The following is a 25,499-nucleotide window of genomic DNA, read 5'->3' on the forward strand; positions in this document are numbered from 1 at the left end:
CACCTCCCAATCCAGCTGAAGCTGCCAAATATCAGAAATAAGCACCCAAAGGTCATTCCTGTGCCGTGGAGTGGGGGGGACGGGACACCCCCCCCCCCACCCCCGCCTTCTCCGGCCGGGTTTTGGGGGATCCGGCGCCGGCTGCTTCCCCCAGTTCTGCTGCACTGGGATAAATAACGTGCCCAAGTCGAGCATCCTCCTCTCCCTGCGCTCGGCATCCCGTGCTGGGTTTGCCAGCTGCCAGGAGGGAGGGAAGGGGAGGGACGAAGCGCCTTGCCAACACGGTAATAATTTTTTTTTTTTTCCTCCCCCCCCCCCTCCTTAATTAGGGGAAGGAATAAATATAAAAGGAGGAGGGAAAGGGGAAGGGAAAGGAAGAAAAAAAAAAAAAAAAAAAAAAAGGAGCCGAGGACACGGACACACACACAGAAGACTCCTCTTTTCTCGCTGCCTGCACTTATGCCTGGCGGAGCTGGTTCCCAGCCGTCCTGCCAACCTGCTGCCGGCCGCTGCCTGCGCTGCCCCCCAGGAGCCGCAGCTCAGCCCCACACCGGGGGCCCGGGGAAAGGGACTCCCCCCGGCCGCAAAGAAGGACCACCGAGGGGCCGCCGCCGAGCAAGGTGAGAGGCGGGGGAAAGCGTCGGGCTCGGCCCGGGGTCAAGCCGCCGTACTGCGCTATTTCACGGCAAGAGCTCGTTTCACCTCCGCGCCGGCGGAAAGTAAAGCGGGGAGCTGAGCCGGCGTGGGGGTGCCCACGGTTTTCCCCGCGGGATGCAGGGATGGGGTGGGGGGGGAAACCGCAGGGCATCCTCCTGCCCTGCAGCGGAGGATGCTGGAAGCTGCTGGTCGTCCCCCCCCCTCCCCCCAAAATGTCCCGCTTCGGGGAGGTTTGTCCTTGTCACCGACACCCCCCCCCCCTCCCCCGGGAGCACAGCATCGCGCCGCAAGTATTTTTTTTTTTTTTTTTTTTTTTTGATGGATCAGCTTGTACCGGCGCTGGCTCTGCAGCCCTGGAGGCAGAGCGGGGACCGAAGTGTGTGGGGGGGTGGGGGGTGTTTCTTGCGAAGTTGGATGGAAAAAAGGACTTTGGTGCTGCCCGGCCGCCGCAGTCTGGAGCCCAGCCCGTCTCCCTGCCCCGCCGGGCTCGAAGGCTTTGGGGAAAAGGGGGATTTTTGGGGCTGTTTCAGCAGCCGCTCCCATGGAACCCTCATTTTGGGAGAGCTGCCGGAGCGGCTGCGGTGTCCCGTCACGGGAGGGGGGGGGCTCCCCGTCCGTCCTGCGGAGGCTCTGGACGGGTCCTTGCCCCAAGGAGGCTGCAGTCAGGGTAGCAGTGGGAAGGGAAACTGAGGCACGGAGCTGGGCAGGGGCTCGCACAGAGAGCCCGGGGTCCGGCTCCCCCCTCTCCTGCCCCCGCTGCGCTCCGTGGGGAGGGTTTCAGGGTCGCGGAGGGGCTGGGGCAGAGCCCAGGGTGGGGGGTGTCTGTGGGGCACTGCCGGATCTCCCCGTCCTCCCCCCGCTCTCTCGGCTCTGACAGTGTCCCAGTGCGGGGACAGGCCGGGGGAAAACAGAATAATTTGGGGGGGGCTTTTCAAGGCTTTTCCCCACCGAGCAGCCCCAGCTTGAACCCCAAGTCCCCTGTAGGGTGCCCCGGGCTGGGGTAATTTGCTGCAAACCCCTTCCCCCCCGCCCCAGCTAGACCATTTTGTCCCCGGGACTAGGGGGCTGCCCTTGAGGATACTCCCCCCACCCCCCACCCCGAGGACCGCTTTTGGCCGCGGCCGCCTCCTCTCCCATCACCGACTTGTCCCGTCCCAACCCAGAACCTGTTGCTCTTCCTTTCGGCTGCTGGAGGGGTGGGAAAAGCTCCCTCTGCCCCAGCCCGGACCCTTTTCCAGCTGCTGGGGGGGGGGGGAAACCGCAGCAGCTGGATGCTTTAAGGGCTGTTTTTCATGGGATGGGTTTAGACGGGGGAAACTGGGAGCTCGGATCTTTCCTCGGGGCGCTGGGATCTTGTGCTGGGAGCGAGGAGCTGCCAGTCCGCTGGGGGCGGGGGTGTGTGTGTGTGTGTGTGCAGAGGGGCTGGGGAGCCCCGGTTTAGCGGGTCCCACCTGAGCAGCGGTGCCGAAATCTGGGACACCCCCCCCACACACACCCCGCCCCATCCTCCACACTTCTGCCCCACCCCGTGCCTCAGTTTCCCCACTGGGAAAGGTTGGGATGGGGGTGCAAACCTTCGCGCCCGCGTGCGACACGCTCACCCATGGTCCCTGGGGGGGGTCCCCAAGGGGTCTGCTGCCACCCCCACCCCTCCCTGCGGGACTCTGTCTCTCCAGGGACCCCCCCCGGGCTCCCCTGGACCCCCTGCTGTGGGGGGGGGACGACACATCGCGGCAATCCCAGCCCTGCAACAAGGAGCCCCTTTTTCCCTGCTGTGTTGGGGGGGGGTGTTCTGGCAGCCGCAGGGACCCCCCCGTTGTCCCCACCTGCTTCCGGACTTTTAAGCTCTGCCAGCAGCTGGTGCCAAGAGGCTGCCGGGCGCTTCCCGCTGCATCCCCCCTCCACCCCCCCACCCCCCGCCATCCCAGGGGACCCACCGTGTCCCCCGGCCCTGCCCCGCTCCGGGGACCCCTCCGGGCACGGCTGTACCCCCGGGATGGGGATGCATCCTGGACGCAGGGAAGGAGGTGGGGCGGGGGGGTGGTGGTGGTGGTGGGGGGACGGGATGGGACGGGACACACGGATACAGGGACAGCCACGTGCGTGCCGTGCGTGGATGGGGACATGGGTGCGTCCGGCTGGCCGGGGTGTCCGAAGTCCTTTGCCAGTGGGGACGGGGTTGTCCGCTTGCGCCTGGAGCGGGGCCAGCCTCTGCCCGTGGCTGCTGACTCATTCTGCAGCTGAGCATCCCTGGAAAGCCACCGCTCCGCTGCCTGGCCCCCCCCGCCCCCCCCCCCCCCCCGCACTGCTCCCTCGTCGTCGTCCCCCCCCGCCCCCGTGCTCGCTGCGGGCTGGCAGGGCACCTTGTAAGCCGGGATGAGGGATCGTCACATGGAGGGGACAAGGGGACCCTTGGAGGAGAAAGCCCCTCTCCGGAGATGGGAAGGGATCGGGCCCCCGGCTGTGTGTGTGTGTGTGTCCCCCCCGCCTTCCAGCATCGCCCTGGACCAGGCGCCGCAGCCCCGGGTTGGAGGAGCCGCCTCCGAAAGCGGGGCCGAGCTCAGGGGAGAAAGAATCATCGCTCCCGGCCCAAAAATAGACTTCAGCTCCATTTTCCACCTGGTTTCCCACGGAAATGGAGGTGACCCGGCCCCGCCGTGTGCGTGTCCCTGTCACGGTCCGTCCCCGGCACCTCCGAGGTTTTGGAGACGATTGAGCCCCACGAGCCACCACCTTTTCCCCCTCTCCGAGCTTTTTGGCCACCGTCCCCTAGCCCTGCTCCCAGCTTTCCCCTTCTGATGTGTGGGCTGAAGATTTTTCCGTTTGTGGCAAATAGGAGAAAAAAAAAAATTAAAAAAAAAAATCAAAGAAAAGCCCCAAAAATCCAACCCCAAAGCCCAAACATGACGTCTGAGAGTCTCTTGCCATCACGGGACTCCAGGACCTCAGAGCATCACCCACGGGCAGGGTGAAACTGGGTTTGACCCTCTCCGTGTCCCATTCCCAGTGCTGGCACACTGGTCCCAGGCCGGGAGGGGAGCGGAGGGGGGGGGGTGGGGGGCACGGGAGGGGAGCAGGAGCCGCTCACCCCAGTTTGCCCCGTTCCCGCGGAGTTTTATCGCTCGAATTTCCTCCCCGGGGCTTGGCGGCTGCCGCCGGCCGCGGCTCACGCCACCGCGGCGCCTTGGGAACGGGAAGAAAAGGCGCCCGCGACAAAAGCCTTCCTCGCTTGGCCGGCCGGGGGCGGGGGGGGGACGACAAGGCAGCCAGCCCCCGAGCTGGACCCCGGCCACGGCCGCCGCGCAGGAGGGTTTTGTCCCCCGGTCCGGAGCCGTGGGGCTGAATCCAAATGATGCGGCGGGAGCAGAGAGAGCCCCTGGCTCAGGGTTGGCACCGCCGGCCGGGTCCTGGGCGACTGGGCTCTGGCTGCTGCTGGGGAGCGGGGGTGGGGTGGGGTGGGGTGGGGGGGGTGCGTGGTCTGCATGTGATGGTCAACGTCCATGGTGCATGGTGCCAGGGGCTGTGCATCCATGGTGCATGGTGCCAGGGGCTGTACATCCATGGTGCCAGGGGCTGTGCATCCATGGTGCATGGTGCCAGGGGCTGTAGGTCCACAGTGCTTGGTGCCGGGGGCTGTGCATCCATGGTGCATGGTGCCAGGGGCTGTACATCCATGGTGCCAGGGGCTGTACATCCATGGTGTGTGGTGCCGGGAGCTGTAGGTCCACAGTGCTTGGTGCCAGGGGCTGTACATCCATGGTGTCAGGGGCTGTACATCCATGGTGCGTGGTGCCAGGGGCTGTAGGTCCACAGTGCTTGGTGCCGGGGGCTGTGCATCCATGGTGCATGGTGCCAGGGGCTGTACATCCATGGTGTGTGGTGCTGGGAGCTGTAGGTCCACAGTGCTTGGTGCCAGGGGCTGTACATCCATGGTGCCAGGGGCTGTGCATCCATGGTGCGTGGTGCCAGGGGCTGTATGTCCATGGTGTGTGGTGCTGGGGGCTGTAGGTCCACAGTGCTTGGTGCCAGGGGCTGTGCATCCATGGTGCATGGTGCCGGGGGCTGTTCATCCATGGTGCGTAGTGCCAGGGGCTGTAGGTCCACAGTGCTTGGTGCCAGGGCCTGTATCTCCATGGTGCCAGAGACTGTATGTCCACGGTGCGTGGTGCCAGGGGCTGTGCATCCATGGTGCATGGTGCCAGGGGCTGTATGTCCATGGTGTGTGGTGCTGGGGACTGTAGGTCCACAGTGCATGGTGCCAGGGGCTGTGCATCCATGGTGCCAGAGGCTGTATGTCCATGGTGCGTGGTGCCAGGGGCTGTACATGCATGGTGTGTGGTGCCAGGAGCTGTTATGTCCATGCTGCATGGTGCTAGGGCTGTACATCCATGGCGTGTGGCTCTGTGTCCGTGGTGTGTGGTTCTAGGGGCTGTAGATCCATGGTGCCTGGTAGTAGGGGCTGTATGTCCATGGTATATGGTCCCGGAGGCTGCACATCCATGGTGCCAGGGGCTGTACCTCCATGGTGTGTGGCTCTGTGTCCAAAGTGCATGGTACTAGGGGCTGTGCATCCATGGTGCCAGGGGCTGTAGGTCCATGGTACATGGTGCCAGGGGCTGTACATCCATGGTGCTTGATGCCAGGCATTGTATCTGCATGGCAGGTGGCTCTATGTCCATGGTGTGTGGCTGTAGGGGCTGTGTATCCATGGCGCATGGTGCTAGGGGCTGTGCATGCATGGTGCACGGTGTCAGGGGCTGTATCTCCGTGGTGCTTGGTGCCAGGGGCTGTATGTCCATGGTGTGTGGTTGTAGGGGCTGTGCATCCATGGTGCATGGTGCCAGGGGCTGTAGGTCCACAGTACATGGTTACAGGGGCTGTACGTCCATGGTGCTTGGTGCCAGGGGCTGTATCTGCATGGTAGGTGGCTCTACATCCATGGTGTGTGGTTGTAGGGTCTGTGCATGCATGGTGCATGGTGCCAGGGGCTGTACGTCCATGGTATATGGTGCTAGGGGCCGTACATCCATGGTGCCAGGGGCTGTGCATCCATGGTGCGTGGTTCTAGGGGCTGTACATCCATGGTGTGTAGTTCTAGGGGCTCTAAGTCCATGGTGCATGATGCCAGGGCCTGTATCTCCATGGTGCATGGTGCCAGGGGCTGTATCTCCATGGTGCATGGTGCCAGGGGCTGTACGTCCATGGTGCATGGTGCCAGAGGCTGGATTTCAATGGTGCATGGTGCCAGAAGCTGTGCATGCATGGTGCATGGTGCTAGGGATGTATCTCCATGGTGTGCGGCTCTGTGTCCATGATGCGTGGTTCTAGAGGTTGTACGTCCATGGTGCGTGGTGCCAGGGGCTGTCCATCCATGGTGCGTGGTGCCAGGGGCTGTATGTCCATGGTGTGTGGTTCTAGGGGCTGTCCATCCACGGTGCGTGGTGCCAGGGGCTGTAATCACACCCTCTCCCTGGCACATTGGTCCCACGGGTAAACTCAGGGAGCACCGTTCGCGAGGGGGATGGGGGCGACGGGGACAGCCTCCTGGCAGCTTGGCCCCGGCAGCCAGCGTCCTGGCCCAGAGCGCGCCGCGGAGGTGCCAAATCCACTCCCGTGGCCGCCGAAATCAATGCAGCGCAAAGAGCTCATCAATTCCAAAGCTGCTCCGAGTCTCAGGGTCGCCGTGCTCCCGTCCTGCTGCATCCTCAGGGAACCGTGCGGTGCATCCCCGGTACGGGGGAGGGGGCTGAGGAAACCCCCAACCTCTGCAGAGGGGTGAGGGGTTATTGGGGCTGTGCCCCCTTGCACCATGCAGGGACATCTCCCCGCATCCCCATCCTCCTCTCCGGATGGCCCTGTGGGCAACCGGAGCCCCTCCGCGACATGCCCGGCGTCCCCAGCGGGTCCCCCCAGGGTAGTGGTGGTGGTGGGGAGGGGGGGGGCAGTGCTAGCCACTGGGCTCTCCTTTCAGCGCCGGCCCCCAGCCCGCCGAGGAGAGCCCTTTGTGCCAGGCAGCCCTGAGAGAGGCCTGGGACATAATGGCCGCTTTGCTCGGCCCCGGTTTTCCCAGCCCGCGCGCGGGGAACCTCCGGCGTGAGCTGCATGGCAAAGAGAAGCCCTCCTGCTCCTTCCCTCCCCCTCCGCCCCCGCTTTGTGTCGTGTGTGTGTGTGTGTGTGTGTGTGTGTGTGTCCCACTACTCCCCGCCGCCTCGCTGACCTCAACCCCCACACGTGCACGAGCGCACGCACACGCGTGTGCGCGGCCTCACGCCTGCACGCCGCGATGGGCCGGGGGGGGGTGGGGGGCAGCAACGGCGCCACACACGTGCCCTTCTCGCCCGCCCTCGACGCCTCTATCCCTGCCCACCCCCAGCCACGAAAGCCCCCTCGGTCTGAGGTTTCGCCCCCCCCCGGCCCTGCCATCGCCTCCCTCCCCGCCGGGGCCAGCGTTTGGGCTCAGACTTTCCATGCCGCCGGGGCCACGCTGGGCTCCCATGTCCCAAGGGGGACCCGGATTCCCGGGAAGGGTGGGGGGGGGCTGGATGGGACCCAGTGGCGTCCAGCTGATAGTCCCGGTTGCTGGTGCTTTCTCCTTCCTCCCGTTATCCAGGGCACGTTTCCTTCTCTTCCCGCTCCTCTGCGCCACCCAAGGGTCCCGGTTACCCCGCAGCCGTGCCAGTGCCGCCCTCTCCGTCTGTGCCCCGATGCGCCACCCCATCCCAGCGCACACGGGGGTGTCTCCCCGGCCTCTCCCCCTCCTGCGGCGAAGGGCTATTTTTGATGCCCCTCTGGATTTTAAGCGCGGCTGGTGGTTTTTCCTCCCTCTTCGCAGGGCAGAGGATGGCCTCAGCCCTCCGGCTGCTGCTGCTCTGGGCGTTTGCCCCCACGGTGGTCCCGGAGGTGTTTGGCCCCGGAGATGGCACAGGTAACTCGGCATCATCGCCCGCATCCGCCGTGGATGCCCTGCGGCGGGGGGCTGGGGCAGGGGTTGGGGGGCAGGGGGGACACCCCACGCGGGTCCCGCTCACGGCTCCTCTCTTCTCCCACCCAGAGGACCTCAAGGCCCTGCAGGTCTCCATCCCACGCCACCCAGCCCTGGACGCCGTGCTGGCGGGCGACATCACCATCCCCTGCCTCATCACCTACCTCGGCCCCCAGCCCACCGCCGGCACGGCCGGCCGCCGGGCCGTGCTGGGGACCCCCCGCGTCAAGTGGACCTTCATCTCTGAGGGCAAGGAGGTGGAAATCTTGGTAGCCCGGGGGGACAGGGTGAAGGTGAGCGAGGACTATCGCCTCCGCGCCTCCCTGCCCATCTTCCACCGGCGCTACACCAACGCCTCGCTGCTGCTCACCGAGCTGCGGCCCAACGACTCGGGCATCTACCGCTGCGACGTGCAGCACGGCATCGAGGACGGCCACGACATCCTCCACCTCAAAGTCAAAGGTACCTCCCGCTGGGGAGCGGTGGGATTCGGGTCTTGGAGGCAGGGGGGGGAGGTTTGCGGAGGTCCACCCACCCCAGGTGCCTTCTCCTGGCTCAGCAAACCCCCTCCTGCACCCACCCTTATGGGTGGGGGGCTGCCCAAAGGGGTACCCAGGTTCAGATGCACCCCATATGGGTGGGGGGCTGCTGGAAAGGGGCAGCCAGCTGGAGACACACCCGTATGGGTGGGGGGGCTGCTGCAAAGATGCACTCTTGTGGGTGGGGGGCCGCCGGAAAGGTGCACCTGGGTGGAGATATGCCAGTATGGGTGGGGGGCTGCCCAAAGGGGCACCCGGGTTCAGATGCACCCCTTATGGGTGGGGGGGCTGCTGGAAAGATGCACCTTGTGGGGTGGGGGGGCTGCTGGAAAGGGGCACCTGGCTGGAGTTGCACCCATATGGGTGGGGGGGCTGCTGCAAAGACGCACCCTACGGGTTGGGGGGCTGCTGGAAAGGGGCACCCAGGTGCAGATGCACCCTTATGGGTGGGGGGCCGCTGGAAAGGTGCACCTGGGTGGAGATGTGCCCGTATGGGTGTGGGGGGGGCTGCCCAAAGGTGCACCCAAGTGGAGATGCGCCTATGTGGGAGGGGGGCTGCTGGAAAGGTGCACCCAGGTGCAGGTGGACCCATATGGGTGGGGGCTGCCCAAGGGGGCGCATATGGGTGCAGATGTACCTGTATGGGTGGGGGGGCTGCTGCAAAGATGCACCCTTATGGGTGGGGGGCTGCCGAAAGGAGGACCCGGGTTCAGATGCACCCCATATGGGGTGGGGGGGCTGCTGGAAAGATGTACCTGTATGGGTGGGGGGGCTGCCCAAAGGGGCACCTGGGTTCAGATGCATCCTTATGGGTGGGGGGGCTGCTGGAAAGGTGCACCCAGGTGCAGACACACCCTTATGGGTGGGGGGGCTGCTGCAACGATGCACCCTTACGGGTGGGGGGCTGCCCAAAGGGGCGCCCTGGTTCAGATGCACCCTTATGGGTGGGGGGGCTGCTGCAAAGGTGTACCTGTACGGGTGGGGGGGGGCTGCTGAAAAAGGGCACCCAGGTGCAGATGTACCCATATGGGTGGGGGGGCTACTGGAAAGGGGCACCCAGGTGGAGACGCACCCGTATGGGTGGGGGGGCTGCTGCAAAGATCCACTCATGTGCGTGGGGGGGGCTGCTGGAAAGGGCCACCTGGGTGCAGATGCACCCGTATGGGTATGGGGGGGGGGGGCTGCTGGAAGTGCGCACCCGGGCGGAGATATGCCCATAGGGGTGGGGGGGCTACGGCAAAGATCCACTCGTGTGGGGGGGGGCTGCCCAAAGGGGCACCCGGGTGCAGATGCACCCATGCGGGTGGGGGCTGCCGTGAAGCCCCTTGCCCGTGCCCGCGTCCCACCTCCCTTACCCCCCTCCCCGTCCCGCAGGGGTGGTGTTTCACTACCGGGAGGGTTCCATGCGCTACGCCTACACCTTCGCCGAGGCGCGGGAAGCTTGTGCCAGGATCGGCGCCCGCATCGCCACCCCCGAGCAGCTCTACGCCGCGTACCTGGGCGGCTACGAGCAGTGCGACGCCGGCTGGATCGCCGACCAGACCGTCAGGTGGGCATCGCCGGCACCCCCACATCGCTACCCACCTCCCCCCCCCACCTCCAACCACCCCCCACCCCGGCGAGCCTCCAGCCCTCCCCTCTCCTCTCCCCCCCCCCCCCAGGTACCCCATCCACACGCCCCGCGAGGCCTGTTACGGAGACATGAACGGCTTCCCCGGCGTGAGGAACTACGGCGTGGTGGACCCGGGGGACATGTACGATGTGTACTGCTATGCCGAGGACCTCCCAGGTGCCTGCGGTGCCACCAGCCCTGTCCTACGACCCCCACCCCCCTGCCCCCCAACTTCTGTGGCCGCGCTAACTCGCCCCCGTAACCCATTTAAACCCCCCCCGCTCCATGAAAAAGCCGCTTGGAAACCTCTGCTCTGCAAAGCTTTGGGCGCTCTGGTGCAGGCGAACGCGGGGACTCGCTGTGCTGCTCCCCAAAACGTCTCTAGTTTGGTTTTTGCGGGGTGTGGGGCTCCCCCGCGGCCCCCCCCCGGTGCCCATCCCTGGCCTCAGGGCTGGGGGATGCCGGGAGTGATCCACCCTGGGGTGTCAGCACGCCGTGGTGTTTTGGGCTTTGGGGATGCTCACACTGGGCTTTGCACTTGCTGGGGTGCTCCTCGTCCCACGGCTCGGGGACGTCCCGCTCGGCCTGGGGTGTGGAGGTGGCCGGGGACGCCCTTTGGGCCCCGGTGGGGGGGCTGCGGCTGCCGTGGGGCTGGCTGGGGGGTTGCCGGGCGGGCGGCAGGGATGCGGCGCAGGATGCTGGTGCGCGGGGCGCGACGCGCCGGGACGGGGAGAGCGTGCGGTCGTGGGGGACCCCCCACCCCCCCCACCCCAGCCCTTCTCGGCACGAAGCCCCACCATGGCGTCCCCTGGGCTTGCGGGTGCCTTAAAAATGTCCCCTACGTGGACTTGCGCCTGCGCAGGGCACGGACTTGCTCCTCTGCCCCACTTTTATGGATGCCAGGTTGGACGGGGCTCGGAGCAACCTGGGCTATGGTTTTTTTCTCTGCCTGGAGCCGGTTTTCCGCAGGACGTGCAGAAGGGGCTCCCCCCTAAAAGGGGCTCCGGGAAAGCTGGGGAGGGACTCTGGAGCAGGGAGGGGAGCCACGGGACGTTGGGAATGGGTTGAAACCAAAAGAGGGGAGATTGAGATGAGATGTGGGGAAGAAATTCCTTCTTCCGAGGGCGGTGAGCCCCTGGCGCAGGTTGCCCAGAGAAGCTGTGGCTGCCCCATCCCTGGAGGGGTTCAAGGCCGGGTTGGACGGGGCTTGGAGCCACCTGGGCTGGTGGGAGGTGGCCCTGCCCAGGGCAGGTGGGGGGTGGGACGGGATGGTTTTTTTTACAGTCCCTTCCCACCCAAAACCATTCCGCGATTCTATGCCTTAAAGTCTCAGCTCCCGTTTCCGAGGGCAGGAATCCCGCACGGCACAGGAGCCAGGGCAGGGAGGCAGCAGGTCCCCTCCAGCCCCCCCGTGTCTCCCCCCCTCCCCTACGGCGAGGACCACGCCGGAGGTCCCCATCCCCACACCATCTCCTGGGAGTGGGGGGGGGCACAAAGAGGAGGCGAACCCCCCCCTGCCCCGGCGCTGATATTTCCCCCCCCCCCCCCGCCCCCTGCCCCCGCCTCCGTCTCCTTCCTCTCTCCGCAGGGGAGATCTTTTTGGAGACGTCCCCAGAGAAATTCACGCTGGAGGAGGCGGCGGTGCGGTGCCGGGCGTTGGGAGCCGAGCTGGCGAGGCCGGGGCAGCTGTACGCGGCGTGGAGCGGGGGGCTGGACGCCTGCAGCCCCGGTTGGCTGGCGGACGGCAGCGTCCGGTACCCCATCGTCACCCCCCGGGAACGCTGCGGGGGGGCCCTGCCGGGCGTCAAAACCATCTTCCTCTTCCGCAACCAGACGGGATTCCCCGACGCCCAGAGCAGATACGATGCTTATTGCTTTCGAGGTAATACGAAAAAAAAAAAAAAAAAAAAAAAAAATTGGAAAAAAAAAAAAAAAGGGCACCCACCCCCCTCACCCCCCCACCCCACCCCCCCCCCGCCTCGAAAAAGGGCACCCCCCCCCCCCCCTCGGCCCGGCGGGTGCTCCCGGGCAGCGTTGAGGTTTTGGGGAAAGCTCCGGGAAGTACCGGGGGCGGGGGGGGGGATGTGGGGGGTGTGTGGGGGGGTGTTCCCGCTCCCGCAGGGGCGGCATGGCATCGGGATCCCTGCCTGTTCCCCGCGCTATCGCGATAAAGCCAGGGGGCGGTGTTGTACCACGTCTCCGCCGTGCCGTGGGGGGGGGGGGGGGGTGGGGGGGGGGGAGGTAGGGGTGCTTCGCATGGTCTCCGTGTTGCATGCCGATATGTCGCGATAGGGGGCGGGATAACCTGCACGGTCACGATACTGCATGCCGCTACTTCATGACAGAGGAGGGGCGCTCTGCATGGTCTCACTAGTGCATGCCGATCTGTCGTGACAGACTAGGGCCGCCCTGCATGTCCTCGGTGCTATATCGCGATAGACCAGGGATGTTCTGCGTGGCGTCGTTGGTCTGCGTGACCCGCGGGGGCACGGATGGTTCATCCCCCAGGGCAGGGGGGCATCGCCGGGTCCCTGCGGGCGGCAAGGCTGGTTTTTAGGGAATATGGCAGCGGTGAATAGGAAACGGGAGCCGCGGGCGGCGGCGCTGGTTGCCGGCTGGCCCGTGTGCCGGCCGACGTGGGCGATAAGCCAGGGGAGGACGAGCGAGGATGGAGGCTGGCAGGGATAACGGAGGGAGGAAGAGCCTCCCCTCCGCTCCTCCTTCCCGGTCCCTCATCTCTGTGCATCCCCCCGGGACCACGGGGGCTCGTGACGGGGACACTGTCTCCTGGATCAACCGGATGCCGGGCATCTCCGTGCCTCAGTTTCCCCATCTATCATCAGGGAAAGCCGTGGGTTAGGCAGGACGGACCCGTCCCATGAATCCGCGACCCCTGTAACCCACTAACTCCCCACAAGTGTCTGCGCTCCCCGGGGTGGGGATGGGGGAATGGAGAAGGACCCCCGCCCGGGGTGCGTCCAGGTTTAGGGTTCACTGGAGGGGGAGAAGCGGGGAGACCCACTGTCGGGAAGTGCAGGGACGAGCAGAAAAACGCTGCGAGTGGAAAATTTGGCATTGCCTGCCGAAGCCACGAGCCGTGGAGGTCGAGGTCCCCACCGGGGTGCCAGGCTGTCCCCAAGGCTCCAGCCCCGCGCCGGGGCGAGGGCATCTCTGCCTGCCGCCGGGCCAGGACGGGGCAGTAATATCCCACTTTCTTTCTGCCCACAGAAGGGACAAACTCTTTCCCTGAGGCTGCAGGAAAATACCGAGCCAGAGAGCCCGAGGGCCTCCAGGAGATTGTTACAGTGGCAGAAAAGCTGGAGGAGCTGCAGCTGCCCAAAGCGCAAGTGGAGATTGAGTCGCGAGGGGCTATATACGCCGTCCCTTTCTTTAAGGACGCTGAGCTGGAAAAGCCGAGCCCGTCCCCCGAAGACGCACCGGGGCCAGGGACCCGGCACCCCCCGCTAGATACCTCCGTGTCCTCAGGTCACCCGGCCTCTGCCACCCCTTTTCCCACGGCCCCGGCCGTCCCCGAGGCAGGCGTCCCCCTTAGCTGTGGTGCGAAAGCGGGGAGCCCGTGCCCCGCGGAGGAGGATGGGGGGGAACAGGGACAGTTGGGGAGCCGGGGACATGGGCAGGTCGAGCAGCCGCCGCGGCGATGCCAGGGCTGGGGTGCAGGAGAGAAGCCGCAGGGACGGAGGCGCCGGGATGGCAAGGAGAGGTCGGAGGCACCCGTGGGTGGCCGCCTGGCCCCAGCCATCCCCAGCCCTCCCATGGAGGGAGCGCCCACGGCCACGGCACCGGGGTCTTGGCGTAGGGCTCCGCACAAGACACCGGCGCGGGGACATCCGTCTGTCCCCTCCTCGGCCGGGGTCCAGCATGCAGGGTCAGTGCCGGACCGCGATTTAGCGGCACGAAGAGTTGGAGCAGGGAGAGGAGCCCAGGCGCAGCGGTGAGGGGCTGAGCGTGGCCCCCGCTGCAGGGAAGCCTGTGCAGTGGCCGAGCCAGAGCTCGGGCTGCCGCGACGCTTCGGAGGGGACAATGACACACGGGCTCAGGGCCGTCTCCGTCACCCTGGGCACCTTCATGGCGGCGTCGCCCCACGGGCAGGATCCGCAGCGATGCCGGTGCCCGCGGCCCCGCGGTCTGGCTGGCTCCCGGCGCCGGTGTCTCACTGCCATTCTGCCTTGCCCTTTGCAGAGGAGGAGGAGGAGGAGGAGGGAGCAGCGCCGGGCAGGGACACGGCCAGCGCGTCGGTGGAGAGCCCGGGCGGAGGCCGTGACCCCGGCCAGCCCATGGAGCCGGATGGAGCCGTCGGCGCCCAGACGCTCTCCGGGGCCCCGCGGGCGGGCGCAGAGGGACCCACCGGTGCCCCGTCTCCGGCGGGGGCCGCAGCAGGTGACACGGAGCACCCCGAGGGGTTTCCCCGGCCGCCCAGCCCCGTTGCCCCCACCTGCCGCCCCGATCGCCCGTGGGACGCCATGGGGCGGCCAGCCCACACTGCCAGCCCTGGGGCACCGGGGCACCGGGTGACGTCGCCGACCGGTGCCACTTCTGCCACCTCGACAGATAGCCGAGAGCCCGGCGGGACCCCCCGCCGTGGCCACCAGCCCGGTGGGGCGAGGACCCCCGTCCCCACTGCTGAAGATGCCGAGCTCTCGGGAGACGTGGCCGAAAGCCCCGGGGTGTCCCCGTTGCCCCCCGCACCCCCGCAGCCGCAGGAGGAGGGAGAGGAGCAGTCGGGGGCCCCGTGGCTGCCCTCGCCCGTGGTCCCCGGGGGCGGAAGCACCGTCCCCGCGGCAGAGGCGACGGCGGTCACACCGTGGCACGTGGAAGTGCCCGGCGGCAGCAGCAGCATGCCGGCGGTGGGACACGAGGATGCTGTGCCGAGACCCCCGGGCAGTGACCGCGGGATGCCTGCCGCTTCTTCGGAAGAGGAGGAAGAGGAGGAGGAGGAAGAGCCACCCGCTCCCTCCGTTGCAACCGTGGAGGGTTTCCTTGCAGCCATTCCCGGAGAACCAGGTGGGACCCGCAGGGATGGCCTCACCTCTCCCCGTACCGGCAGCTCCGGGGTGGTGCCGGTGGGGACTCCGCTGGGGGACGCGACCCCCAGCACGGCCGCCCCCCTGCCCGCCCTCCCCACCGAGAGGGCCAGCGTCGGGGCGGGCTCCCGCTCGGCCGGGGGTCCCCGCCGTGCCACCCTCGCCCTCGGGGCAGCTCTCCTGGCTGCTCTCCGCCACTAGAGAAAGCCAACACCTTTCCTTCACGCTGTGCTTCCCTCTGTCCGTCCGTCCGTCCGTCCGTCCGTCTCTCCTCTCTCTCTCTCTCCTCCTCAGCTGGGTAAGGGAAGGTTTACAGGTCCGGAGAAGCACATATTTGTCAAACAAATTGGTCCGAGCTCCGCATGCACTTAAATCTCTTCTACTTCTGTGAAGTGTTTTAATGACCGTTTCCATGAAAAGAGAAAAAAAAAAAAAAAAAAAAAAAAAAAGAAAAGAAAAAAATCAAAAGAAGGCCGCCCCCCCACCCCCCCTCCTCCCCCCAACCCTACTCTGACTAACAGTGGTACTAATAAAGGGAATTAAAAGCTTTCTAGAACAAGCACCCGGGCTTGCTCTTCCCTTCGTCCTTGCGCCTGCTGCCTCGCTCACCACCCGCGCGCCCCCCCCCACACTGACGAACTAATCCCCCGGCTCCCCCCACCCCGCCCCGTTCCCCCGAGTCCCCGGGGAAGGGGGGGTGGACGGGACCCCGTGCGAGGTGGGGCGGTGGGGTATGGCGGCTTCGCACCCTCCCTGCGGCACCCCCCCCCCCGCCCCCCGGGACTGGATCACCCCTCGCTGCCCCGGGCGGAGGGACAAGGTGTGAGCAAGGGCCGGGGGGGCTTCCTGCCCTGCAGCCACGGGGGGCACCAATGGGTCCTGGGGTGCAGAGCCCCGCCGAGAGCACCCATCCATGGCCAAGCACCCCGAAATCGCTGCAGTCCCCCCCCCCCCGGGGAGCATAGATTCCCCTCCCCCCCGCCATGAGGGCTGAGATGGGCGAGCAGTGAGTGCGTGAACCGCCGCGGGTGGGTGTCACCCACCCAGACCCACCCTCCGACCCCTTCGGGGTGCTCCCAGCTCCGATGCCACCGACCCCCTCCCCCGTCTGCTCTCCCGCCTCCCTGCAAGGGAGGGGACCATGCGGGGTGCCCCCCCCCCCACCCCCCAAGTCCCGTGGCACGGAGGATGCTCGGTGGCGGGTGCCTTTGCCCTGGCAAGGATTGCGGCTCGGGGGGAGCCGGCTGGGCGGCGTTAGGGCCCTAAATAGCTCATCCCGCTCTGTGCCTCCATCTGCTCGGATGAGCCGGGTGTCCCGAGCGAGCCGCTGGCGCCTTGTGTGAGGTGACGGCGTCTGGGGACGGGCGAGGGCGGCGGCATCGTCCTCGGCAGGGCTCCACCGAGCCAAGGACCATTAAACGGGCATCGTCAGGCTGGAGGGTGTCAAGGGCTTTGAGTCTCCGCTCCATCGGCGCCGGCAGCAGCCCTTCATCACCCTCTGGAACCGGGGCTGGGAGCACACGATGTGCTCCAGGCGCCTTAATGACCGTAACGAGCCGGTCGGGGACATGGGGACGGCCAGGCTGAAGGTGACAAGAGGGGGACAGGCGCGAGGCTCACCTCGCCGCCAGGCTGAGGACGTGCCGAAGGCTTTATCCCTTTGCGCGTCCCGTCCCGAGGCGCGTTGGCCGCGTCGTTGCAGGGGACAGCCGGAGCCGTCCCCCGGGCGGCGGGAGCAGGCCAGGGGCTGGCACGGCAGCGAGCCCACCGAGGGGGAGGACGAGAGCATCCAGCTCACGTCCCCCGTGCCCTGGGGGGTGGCCAAAGCCTCGAACCCGGCCAGTTCTCGGCCGGGGCGGCTCAACCGGGAGTTTCCCATGAACTGAGGGCAGACGGGATGGCTCCGGGCACGTCGCCGTGCGCCCGAATCCTTCCCCTGGCCCAGGCTCGGTGCCCACAGTGCCCAGATGAGGGACCTGATTGCCGTAGGGCGCTCACTGCTTTAACGCTGCTGGGCGCTAACGAGGTCCCGTGGTGACGAAGGCTGCGTGTGCCTTGCAGGTGGCTGCGTCCCCAACCCCTGCCTGAATGGAGGGACCTGCGCGGAGGACGGCGCCCACCTGGCCTGCCTGTGCCTGCCCGGCTACGGAGGCAGCACCTGCGAACGACGTGAGTGCCCCAGGTGCCACCGCGGCCACGGCGGCTGGTCCCCGTGGAGCACCCTCGGCTGCTGAACCAGCGGCCCAGGAGACGTAAACGCGGGGAAATCAGATTTTGGGTGGTTTTTTTTTTTTTTCGCTTGTTGGTGAGCTGGGCTCCATCACCCTGACCCTCTCCTCTCCCCCCCACCCCTCGCTCCCCACCGCGGTTCAGCGCTGGAGACGTGCAGCCCGGGCTGGGACAGCTTCCACGGGGCCTGCTACAAGCATTTCTCCACCCGGAGGAGCTGGGAGGACGCCGAGACCCAGTGCAGGCATTACGGGGGCCACCTGGCCACCATCCTGACCCCCGAAGAGCAGGACTTCATCAATGGTACGTGGTGCCGCTCCAGACCCCGCTGCATTCCGTCCCCCCGCCCCCCGGCCCCGCATCTCTGTCCACGGGACCCTCAGCATCCCTCAGCGCCGGGATTTAAACCTTCGCATTTTAAACCTGAAGCCAAAAAGCAGCCGAGGGAAGGCAAAGGAAATAAAGAATAAAGGGAACAGACGATACGGTGGACGGACCAGAGTGTGGCTGGATGCTCGCTAGCCACTTGGCTAGTGAGAGAGAGGGGAAGTGCGACAGACAGCAGGATCTGATGGAGGGAGGGAGGGAGGGATGGATGGATGGATGAACAGACAGGTAGATACATGGATGGGCACAAGAGAAGATGGAGAGATACACGGATAGCCATGGGAGCAGACGGATACACGCGTGCCGTGCGGACAGACCAGTAGAGGGTTGGCCACGTGCAAGTAAATTTGAAGGCGAAGCAATAACCTGCCTGAAAGACATGGGGGGAGACGGCGGGAGCCGGGGAAGGCAGAGGACAACAGCAGCCAGGATGGGACGGAGAGCGAGGAGGCCTGGAGGGATGAGGGTTGAAGGAGGAAGGGACAGGGAGAGACCTGGCAGGGACCTGCAGGGACCGGCCGGACCAGAAAAGGGCAGGCAGGGACAGGCAGGGACAGGCAGGGACTGTCAGGGACAGACAAGGACCTGCAGGGACAGGCAGGGACCGGCTGGACCAGAAAAGGGCAGGCAGGGACAGGCAGGGATAGGGCTGGACCGAGGGGACAGGCAGGGACCGGCCGGACCAGAAAAGGACAGGCAGGGATAGGCAGGGATAGGCAGGGACTGGCAGAGACCGGCAGGGACAGGCAGGGACAAGTAGGGATAGGCAGGGACAGTCAGGGACAGACGAGGACCAGCAGGGACAGGCAGGGGCAGGCAGGGACCGTCAGGGACAGGCAGGGATAGGCAGGGACAGGCAGGGACCGTCAGGGACAGGCAGGGACAGGCAGGGACAGGCAGGACCGAGGGGACACAGGGCTCTGCCGCCCTCTCACGGCCAGTCCCGTCCCGCCGCTCCCCCGGGTGGTGGTGGTGGGGGGGGGTGGGTTCAAGGCTGGGGGGGGGAAGGTCCCGCTGTGTCCCCTTCGGGATTCTCCTTGTCCCCAAAGCCCAAACCTCCCCCCCCGCCCTGCTTCAGGGCTGGGCTTTTCCCACCCACTCGCCCCCAGACCCCAAATCTCCCCAAATTCAGCCTCCAGCTCCCTTGAGCCCCATCCTGACAGGGGGTGCTGGGGGGGGGGGTTTGGGGGTGCTCTCCCCCCCCAAAACACCCCCTCTCTGCACCCCCCCCACCCCCAGACCAGTACAGGGAGTACCAGTGGATCGGCTTGAACGACCGGACCATCGAGGGGGATTTCCAGTGGTCCGACGGGAGCCCCTTGGTAAGTCGGGCCACCAGCCCCCCTGTGCCCCCCCCCCCCAGGAGAAGACACCCCCCCCCCCCCCCTCCCCCCCCCCCCCCAGCCAGGCATCTCCTCATCCTTCTCCATCGCTTGGGAACGTGCCCGAGGGATGGGTCCGACCCTGGGACCAGGCTTTGAAGTCCGTCCCCCCCCGCCCCCCAGTAGCCGCTTGCCGGGCTGAGCATCCTCCGGGGTGCCATGGGTGAGGCAGACACACACACACACACCCCCACCCCATCCCCCCCCCCCCGGGATTTGGGGTCCCAAGGCCATGCCAAGGGGCACGGAGACGGCACCTCAACCCTGTGACGGGGGTGTGGGGGGGTGGCACAGCCAGGAGGCTGCAGATGGGTTTGAGGTCCCCCCCCCCGCTTAAAGGGTGTGCCGGGGTGCCCCATGCACCCCCTCCCGCCTGTCCGTGTCCCCCCCTCCGTGTGTTGTTCCCCCCAGCTCTACGAGAACTGGCACCCCGGGCAGCCCGACAGCTATTTCCTCTCCGGGGAGAACTGCGTGGTCATCGTGTGGCACGACGGGGGCCAGTGGAGCGACGTCCCCTGCAACTACCACCTCTCCTACACCTGCAAAATGGGGCTGGGTAAGCCGTGCCCCCCCCTCCCCCCCCCCATCCCTGCCCCGGGCAGAGGGGCCGGGGCTGCACCCCCTCCGCCACCCCAAAGCGGGGGGTCCCCACCGTCCCCGCAGTGGGGGAATGGGTCCTGTGCGCGGGACCCTTGTTTGGGGTTTGAGGCGGGGGGGGGGCGGTTTACTACGGTTTGAGGGGGGCAATGACCCCTTGCCCCCCCCCCCCCCAGTGCAGTGCGGGCCTCCCCCCGCCGTCAGCAATGCCCGCGCCTTCGGCAAACCAAAGCAGCGCTACGAGATCGGCTCCATCGCGCGGTACCAGTGCCACCACGGCTTCGTCCAGCGCCGCTCCCCCGTCATCCGGTGCCGGGAAGACGGGACGTGGGAACCCCCCCAGCTGGCCTGCCGCCCCGGTGAGCGCGGGGCTCCCCCCGGCTCCCCCCCAGCATCCGCCTCCGGGGCTCCCCCTTCACCTGGGGCTTCTTGTGTCGTCCCCCCCAACCCCAGGCCTGGCTCAACCCCCCGACGACTGAGCGAGGACAGAAGCCACCACCTCCCTGGGGCCCCGGAGCCGGCATGGATGGGGACGGCATCGGGATGCCAGCGCAGACCCCCCCGGCATGGCACAAAACCTCACCGTTGGGCGTCTGCCGCCTCTTTTGTTTTATATCTGTACAAAGAAATCCTAATAACTAAAGATCCCCTCGAAAGGAACTGACAACGACCCAAAATGTGGTACGGGGGGGTGTGTGTGTGGGGGTGTTTTGTTCCTGGACTCGCAATAGAGTTGAAATCGGGGGGGGGGGGGACGGACGGGACACACACTGTGGGCAGGTGATGGCATTGATGCGCCAACGTCACCTTCAGCCGCTTTCTCCCACCTCTGGCCCAAGAGTCCTCATCCTGTGACACCCTGGTGGCGGGGGGGCAACACGGGGACAAGCAAGGGGGTGCAGGGGGTCCTGGGGTGCAGGGGGGGTTTTGCACTCCCCAGGAAAGGCAGGGGCCGCTGACACAGGCTCGGGGTGGGTATGTGTCACCCAAATGTCCCCTCTGTGCTTCTGCGGGTATTAAAACCTGTAAAGGGATGGCGCGGAGCGGTGGCCCGGTCACTGGGGCATCCCCGGCACAGGGGTGGGAAAGGCCCCAAAATGGGATCCGTGGCGGCCCCCACCAGCGCCGTGGAGCCGGAGAGCCCCCGGCACAGCCTGGACACAGCGACGTCCCCAGGGACAACAGAAACAGGGAGGAAGGGCCCGAAGTGCCCCCACATCCCGGGGACGGGTCAGGGCTGGGACTGGGACGCTGGGACACACGGGACCTGGGGGGCACGTGGCAGGGGCCGGGGGGTGCTGGCATCTCCCCACGCTGTGTTTCCCCCGCGGCGTGCCAGCTCCGGCGCTTTTTATCGCTCTCCCTGGCCGCGTCGAACAGGAAAACTCAGAAACCCCCGGCGTGCGGTGCCAGGGACACTGATAACCCCCAGGACGGGGCGGCCGGGGCCGGGGGGGGCCCCCGCATGGAAAATCTTTGTCAAATTTAACTCGTCGAGAGGCTGGACGGTCCCGGGGGGCAGAGGCCAGGAGAGAGCTTGGCTTTGCCGCGCAGCTTTACCGTCGCTTTATTAATTGAGAAGGCGAAACTCCATTAGTCGCGCTCGTTAATGCCCAGCCCTCCGGCGCCTGCGCCAGCCAGAGTCCTCCTGGCTGCGGGGAGCGAGGATGCGGTGAGGGATGCACCGGGGTCAGGGAACGGGGAGTCTGTGCTGGGGGGGGCTGGATTAGACCCCCCTTCCTGGCCCAGCAATGGGTCTGGCTTCTCCAGTGAGTCCCCAAACACCCCACCAGCCCCACAGCAGGCTGGGGTGTGGGGAGCAGCTCCAACGGAGGATGCACCCAGCATCCGAACCCAGCTCTACCACTCCATCGGAGGATGCACGGACCACCCGAAATCACCGGGAGACACCCCCACCTTGTACCCTGCCTCAAGCTCTCCACCCGGCTGACGAGGGCCGGCGTCCCACCGCCGTCCCCTCCGCTCGGCCCACCTCTCCTCCCGGCGTTTCCTACTTCCCGGCGAAGCAGTAGGTGCCGTAGGTCCGTAGTTCCTTGCTGGGGAAGCCGAAGCTGCGGACGCCGGGGTCCGGCAACCCCCCGCAGCGCTCGCGGGGGGTGGTGATGGGGTACCGCACGCTGCCATCTGCCAGCCACCCCCCGTCGCAGCGATCCAGCTGGGAAAACTTCCAGGCGGAGTAGAGCTGCCCCACTTTGGCAATGGCGGCCCCGTGGTTGCGGCAGGCTTGGCCGGCCTCCTTGAAGTTCAGGTGGCCCCGGACAAAGTAGACCTGGCCTGGGGATGAATGGGGACACGGCGGGTGAGCGGCCACCATGGATGGCAACCTGGGAACAGCCCCAGCCCTGGTGGGCACAGGGGTTCGGTGCCACCGTGGGAGGGTCAGGGGATGCCAACACTACCTTGAAGAGCAGAGGTGAAGCAGAAAGCGTCGAAACGGTCCTTCTGCTTGTCCCTGGCCCCGTAGGTCCGGACACCCGGCAGGAGGAGGCGGCCACCGCACGGCTCCCGCGAGTTGATGATGGGGTAGTGGACGGTCCCATCAAGGATCCAGCCAGCGTTGCACCAGTCCAGACCCTCCGTCCAGGCTGCGGGGCAAGAGGTGGCTCAGCACCGGCACTTCCCTCCTCCCGCCACCGGCGAGGTGCGTTTCGGGGCGGACGAGAGGGGTTTGTTTTTTGTTTTTTTTTATAGGATGTTTCACCTTTGTAGAGCTGCTGGTAGGTGGCCAGGCGGGAGTCCTGCTGCTCGCAGGCTCGCTTGGCTTCGTGGTAGTTGAATTTGTAGCGCCCGTTGCTGGGCTGGTAGGGGAAGACGACGCCTGGGGGGACAGGGACAGGGACGGAGGGTGAAGGAGATGCTCTCCCCAAGGAAGCTTTGGCACCTGGGGATTCCATGCTAAAGATAAAGCTGGGGCATTGAAAGAGGGGACACGAGGGTTGGAGGCACACAGCCATGGACCCCCAGCCCAGTCCAGGGTCCCCTCTCCGCTGTCCCCCACGTCCCCGGGGGGAGGGGGGCTGCGGCAGGAGGGAGCCCAGCCTCACCTTCCAGGTGCAGCGTGAGCGAGACGCTCTCGTCCTCCAGCCCGTTGACGAGCTGGCAGCGGTAGCGTCCCTCGTCCTCCAGAGCCACGTCGGTGATGGTGAGCGAGGCGTCGTAGCGGTGGCTGTGCCGCAGGCGCACCCGCGGGCTCAGGGGCCCGTAGTTCTTGTGGTAGAGCCCGTTGGTGATGATGATGATGCTCTCCCGGTAGTTGGCTGGCTCCACCTTGCTCCACTTCACTCGGTAGTTGCGGGGCAGGGCGCGCAGGACGCAGGGCAGGGTGGCCGTGGCACCCCGCTGCGTGTGCACCGCGGCGTGGAGGGGCTCCAGCAGGTACTGCAGGTGGGGGGGGGCTGCGGCACAGCCCATCCGCCTCACCGCGGAGCACTTGCCGTGGCCCCACCACCCCTTCAACACCTCCCCCAAAGGCCCTCGACTCTCATCAGCGTCTCCAGCCTGGTTTCCGTCACCCATCCCGGTGCCTTTCCCTTCTCCTGCAACCCCCGGGGTTCCCAGCTCAGCCCTTGCCCTGGCTGGACCCCCCCCCAGCGTCACCTCCCTCTTCCAGCCCCGACCCCAAGCGCAGCATCCAGTCCCCCCCCCGCCAGGGCCCTGCTCCCTACCCGGGCTCCCTGTCGGCCGCTGGAAGATGCTCGATGCCGGAGGTGCCACCAAGAGCCAGAGGGAGCTGAGCAGGAGAAGCCGGTGCATCCTTAGAGCTGGGGGCAGGATGGTGCCTGGGGGGGGGGAGCGCAGGGGTCAAGGACATGAAGTGGGAAGTACCCCGGCTTCGGTGGGGACATGGCAGGGGACATCTGCAGTGCTTGCTGCGCGGGATGCCATGGGGCCAACGGATGGCCCAGCTCTGTTGAGGGTTCACCGACGTTTACTGTGCAAAGGGGACGTCCCTTGGCAGGACACGGAGCCAACAATGTGCCCCCCCCCCCCCCTCCTCCCCGGTGTCCCCGCACCCCTTACCGTCCCCAGCCGCGTCCTTTGGGGAGCCACCGTTCCCATCCAATGCCGGTCCTGTCCTGGCGCCCGCCGCGTCCCGTCTCCGTCACAGCCGCCCCATGGCGGGGCCGAGGGCTCCGGAAAAGTCAAACCTGCTTCGCGGCACTGCCGGGAAGAGGGGACACAGGGATGACGCTGCTCTGTCACCGTCCCGGGGCCGGCAGTGTCCCCACACCCCCGTGGCCCCGCGGTCCCTTGGCATCCGCTCCCATGGTGCGCGGGAGCGGCGAGCGCCGGCCGTGCCCTCGCTCCCTGCCCTGTCCCCGTCTCTTCCCGCTTTCTTCTCTTTTTTTCCACCCCCCCCCCCACAACACCTCCCCGAGGAACGCACGGGGAGGAGGAAGCACAATTTCCCATTGTGAGGGTCTTTCTCTTTATTGTTCTGCTCGGCAAAACACAGCGCGCCCAGCGAACAAACATCCTTTTATTTGCAGGCCGCGGCGTCGGGGAGCTCGGGGAAAACGCCAGCGCGGCACAGGGCCCCGGCAGCCCCTCGGGCCGGCAAAGCCGCCCCTCAGCATCGACCCACGGTGCCGGGACGGTGCCCTCTGCCCCCGCAGACAGCAGGGCAATGGTTAATTTTATGCCCCCCCTCCTTCAAGTCTCCGGCGGCGGGGTGCTGCTCCCATCCTTTGGGGTTCCTCCGGGTTGTACCCGGAGGGTCCTGCCCCTCATGCATCCCTCCGGCGTTATCCCGCCCTGCCGAAAGCCATTGGAGAGGTTTCCCCATCATCACCTTGGGGCCGGGACGCTGCCGGGAGCAAAACAAGGTCACACAATGGGGCTGTGTTCTGGGCTCCCTTATCTTCTCTCCCCCACCCCCCGCAACCCCGGCCCCTACCCCCGCCTCCACCCCCCGGGGTCCATCTTCAGGGGTGGAGGAAGCTCCTCTCCAAGGAAACACAAGACAAGCGGCGTCTGTCCCCCGCCACCAAAGGACACAGTGATCCCGGCTTCGCCGTGGCACAGAAAACAAACCTCCCCGGGAGGGGGTGGGGGGGAAGCGGCACCAGGGCGCGTGCCGGCCCCCCTTGCCCCCAAGCCCACCCTCCGCTCGAACGCGGCTGCTCGGACGTGGGGGTTAACGCAATTACCTGCCCCAGTTTGGCCGACTGGAAGCCTCCGAGGCTCCCCCAGCCCAAACAGGGCAGCGCTTTGGCTCATTTTAACGAGTAAAAGGTGGCTGGAGCATTTCTCCCCCCGCGCGGAGAACGGCTACACCACGGCGGTACCGCGCGTCCCTCTCCCGCGTCTCCCCGCCGGTGTTTTGTGGGTTCAGCGGGGGCCCCCGCTCTCCCTCCATCCCATCCCCATGGCTGCAAAAACGGATCTTGACCGCCCCCCCACCCCCCCAGCAGCGCCGGGGCTCCTCGGCCAGAGGATGGTTTTTCCCAGCTCCGTGGTACCACGAAGGAGTTGAGTCATTTCTCGCATTTTTCCCAAGTCAAGGCGGTAGCTACACCCTTCGGATCTCACAGAAACCGCAGCCCGGAGCTCGCCGGGGCCTCCCAAAGTGACTCATTGCCCTTCCCCATCCCGTTGGCGTCGGGGCACGACCCCAGCCCGGTGCTGCTTGTCTGAGATCATCGTTTGGCCCGCCGCCGTGGAAAGGGATTACCCGAGTCACTTCCCAAACGCAAGCCGCGTTTTACTTCACGGCTCCTTTTCTTTTCCTCTCCCTTTTTGGGGGGATTTGTGCCCGCTCGCGGTGCGTTCCAGAGGTGCAAAAGCAGAAGGAGCCAAAGAAAAGCAAAGGGAACCCTCGCGCTCCGGATCCTCCCCGCCGCCTCTCCTGGCGCGGGGTGCTCACGGCAGCCTCCGGCTCCACTCCTCGTCCTTGTTTTTCCCAACTCGGCTTCTCCTCCTCCTCCTCACGCAGCCCCACAGGTAGCCTCGGGTGGGCAACAAGTTGCCCATGAGCCAGCGACGTGCCCTCGTGGCCAGGAAGGGCAATGGTGGCCTGGGGTGTGTTAAAAAGAGGACGAGGGAGGTCAT

The 25,499-nt window shown here is 66.5% G+C and overlaps 2 protein-coding genes across 5 annotated transcripts; one reads left to right on the forward strand and one right to left on the reverse strand.

Moving 5' to 3' along the window:
* The first annotated feature begins 333 nt into the window (after nt 1-333).
* Nucleotides 334-20,087, forward strand: BCAN (brevican). 4 transcript variants are annotated; one of them, XM_074566431.1, is made up of 15 exons: nt 372-620; nt 7,490-7,582; nt 7,709-8,101; nt 9,553-9,727; nt 9,840-9,967; nt 11,379-11,672; nt 13,019-13,276; nt 13,991-14,188; nt 14,360-14,812; nt 16,894-17,001; nt 17,206-17,364; nt 18,688-18,770; nt 19,242-19,386; nt 19,604-19,786; nt 19,881-20,087. In XM_074566431.1, exons 2-15 carry the CDS (start codon nt 7,498-7,500, stop codon nt 19,904-19,906), a joined length of 2,688 nt encoding a protein of 895 aa, XP_074422532.1. In that variant the 5' UTR covers nt 372-620; nt 7,490-7,497; the 3' UTR covers nt 19,907-20,087. The 4 variants fall into 4 exon arrangements, with proteins under 4 accessions (XP_074422533.1, XP_074422532.1, XP_074422535.1 ...); XM_074566432.1 differs by having other exon boundaries at nt 334-620; nt 13,991-14,812; XM_074566434.1 differs by lacking the exon at nt 11,379-11,672 and having other exon boundaries at nt 376-620.
* Nucleotides 20,088-20,966: 879 nt separating this feature from the next.
* On the reverse strand, nt 20,967-23,895 carry HAPLN2 (hyaluronan and proteoglycan link protein 2). The gene is made up of 7 exons (XM_074566435.1): nt 23,836-23,895; nt 23,469-23,609; nt 23,114-23,227; nt 22,493-22,843; nt 22,150-22,266; nt 21,848-22,033; nt 20,967-21,722 (listed from the first exon to the last, which is right to left on the reverse strand). Exons 3-7 carry the CDS (start codon nt 23,199-23,201, stop codon nt 21,439-21,441), a joined length of 1,026 nt encoding a protein of 341 aa, XP_074422536.1. The 5' UTR covers nt 23,202-23,227; nt 23,469-23,609; nt 23,836-23,895; the 3' UTR covers nt 20,967-21,438.
* Nucleotides 23,896-25,499: the final 1,604 nt, after the last annotated feature.

Source organism: Larus michahellis, chromosome 24 (assembly GCF_964199755.1).
Source record: "Larus michahellis chromosome 24, bLarMic1.1, whole genome shotgun sequence".
NCBI lineage: Eukaryota > Metazoa > Chordata > Aves > Charadriiformes > Laridae > Larus > Larus michahellis.

Bases quoted from the DNA above. Each gene is read 5' to 3' on its own strand.
- BCAN (XM_074566432.1), top strand. From the start codon at position 7,498: ATGGCCTCAGCCCTCCGGCTGCTGCTGCTCTGGGCGTTTGCCCCCACG. The intron at 8,102-9,552 runs GTACCTCCCGCT...CCCGTCCCGCAG, and splicing joins CCTCCACCTCAAAGTCAAAG to GGGTGGTGTTTCACTACCGG. The intron at 13,277-13,990 runs GTCACCCGGCCT...TGCCCTTTGCAG, and splicing joins AGATACCTCCGTGTCCTCAG to AGGAGGAGGAGGAGGAGGAG.
- HAPLN2 (XM_074566435.1), bottom strand. From the start codon at position 23,201: ATGCACCGGCTTCTCCTGCTCAGCTCCCTCTGGCTCTTGGTGGCACCT. The intron at 22,844-23,113 runs GTAGGGAGCAGG...GCTGTGCCGCAG, and splicing joins GCGGCCGACAGGGAGCCCGG to CCCCCCCCCACCTGCAGTAC. The intron at 21,723-21,847 runs GTAGTGTTGGCA...ATTCATCCCCAG, and splicing joins CTTCACCTCTGCTCTTCAAG to GCCAGGTCTACTTTGTCCGG.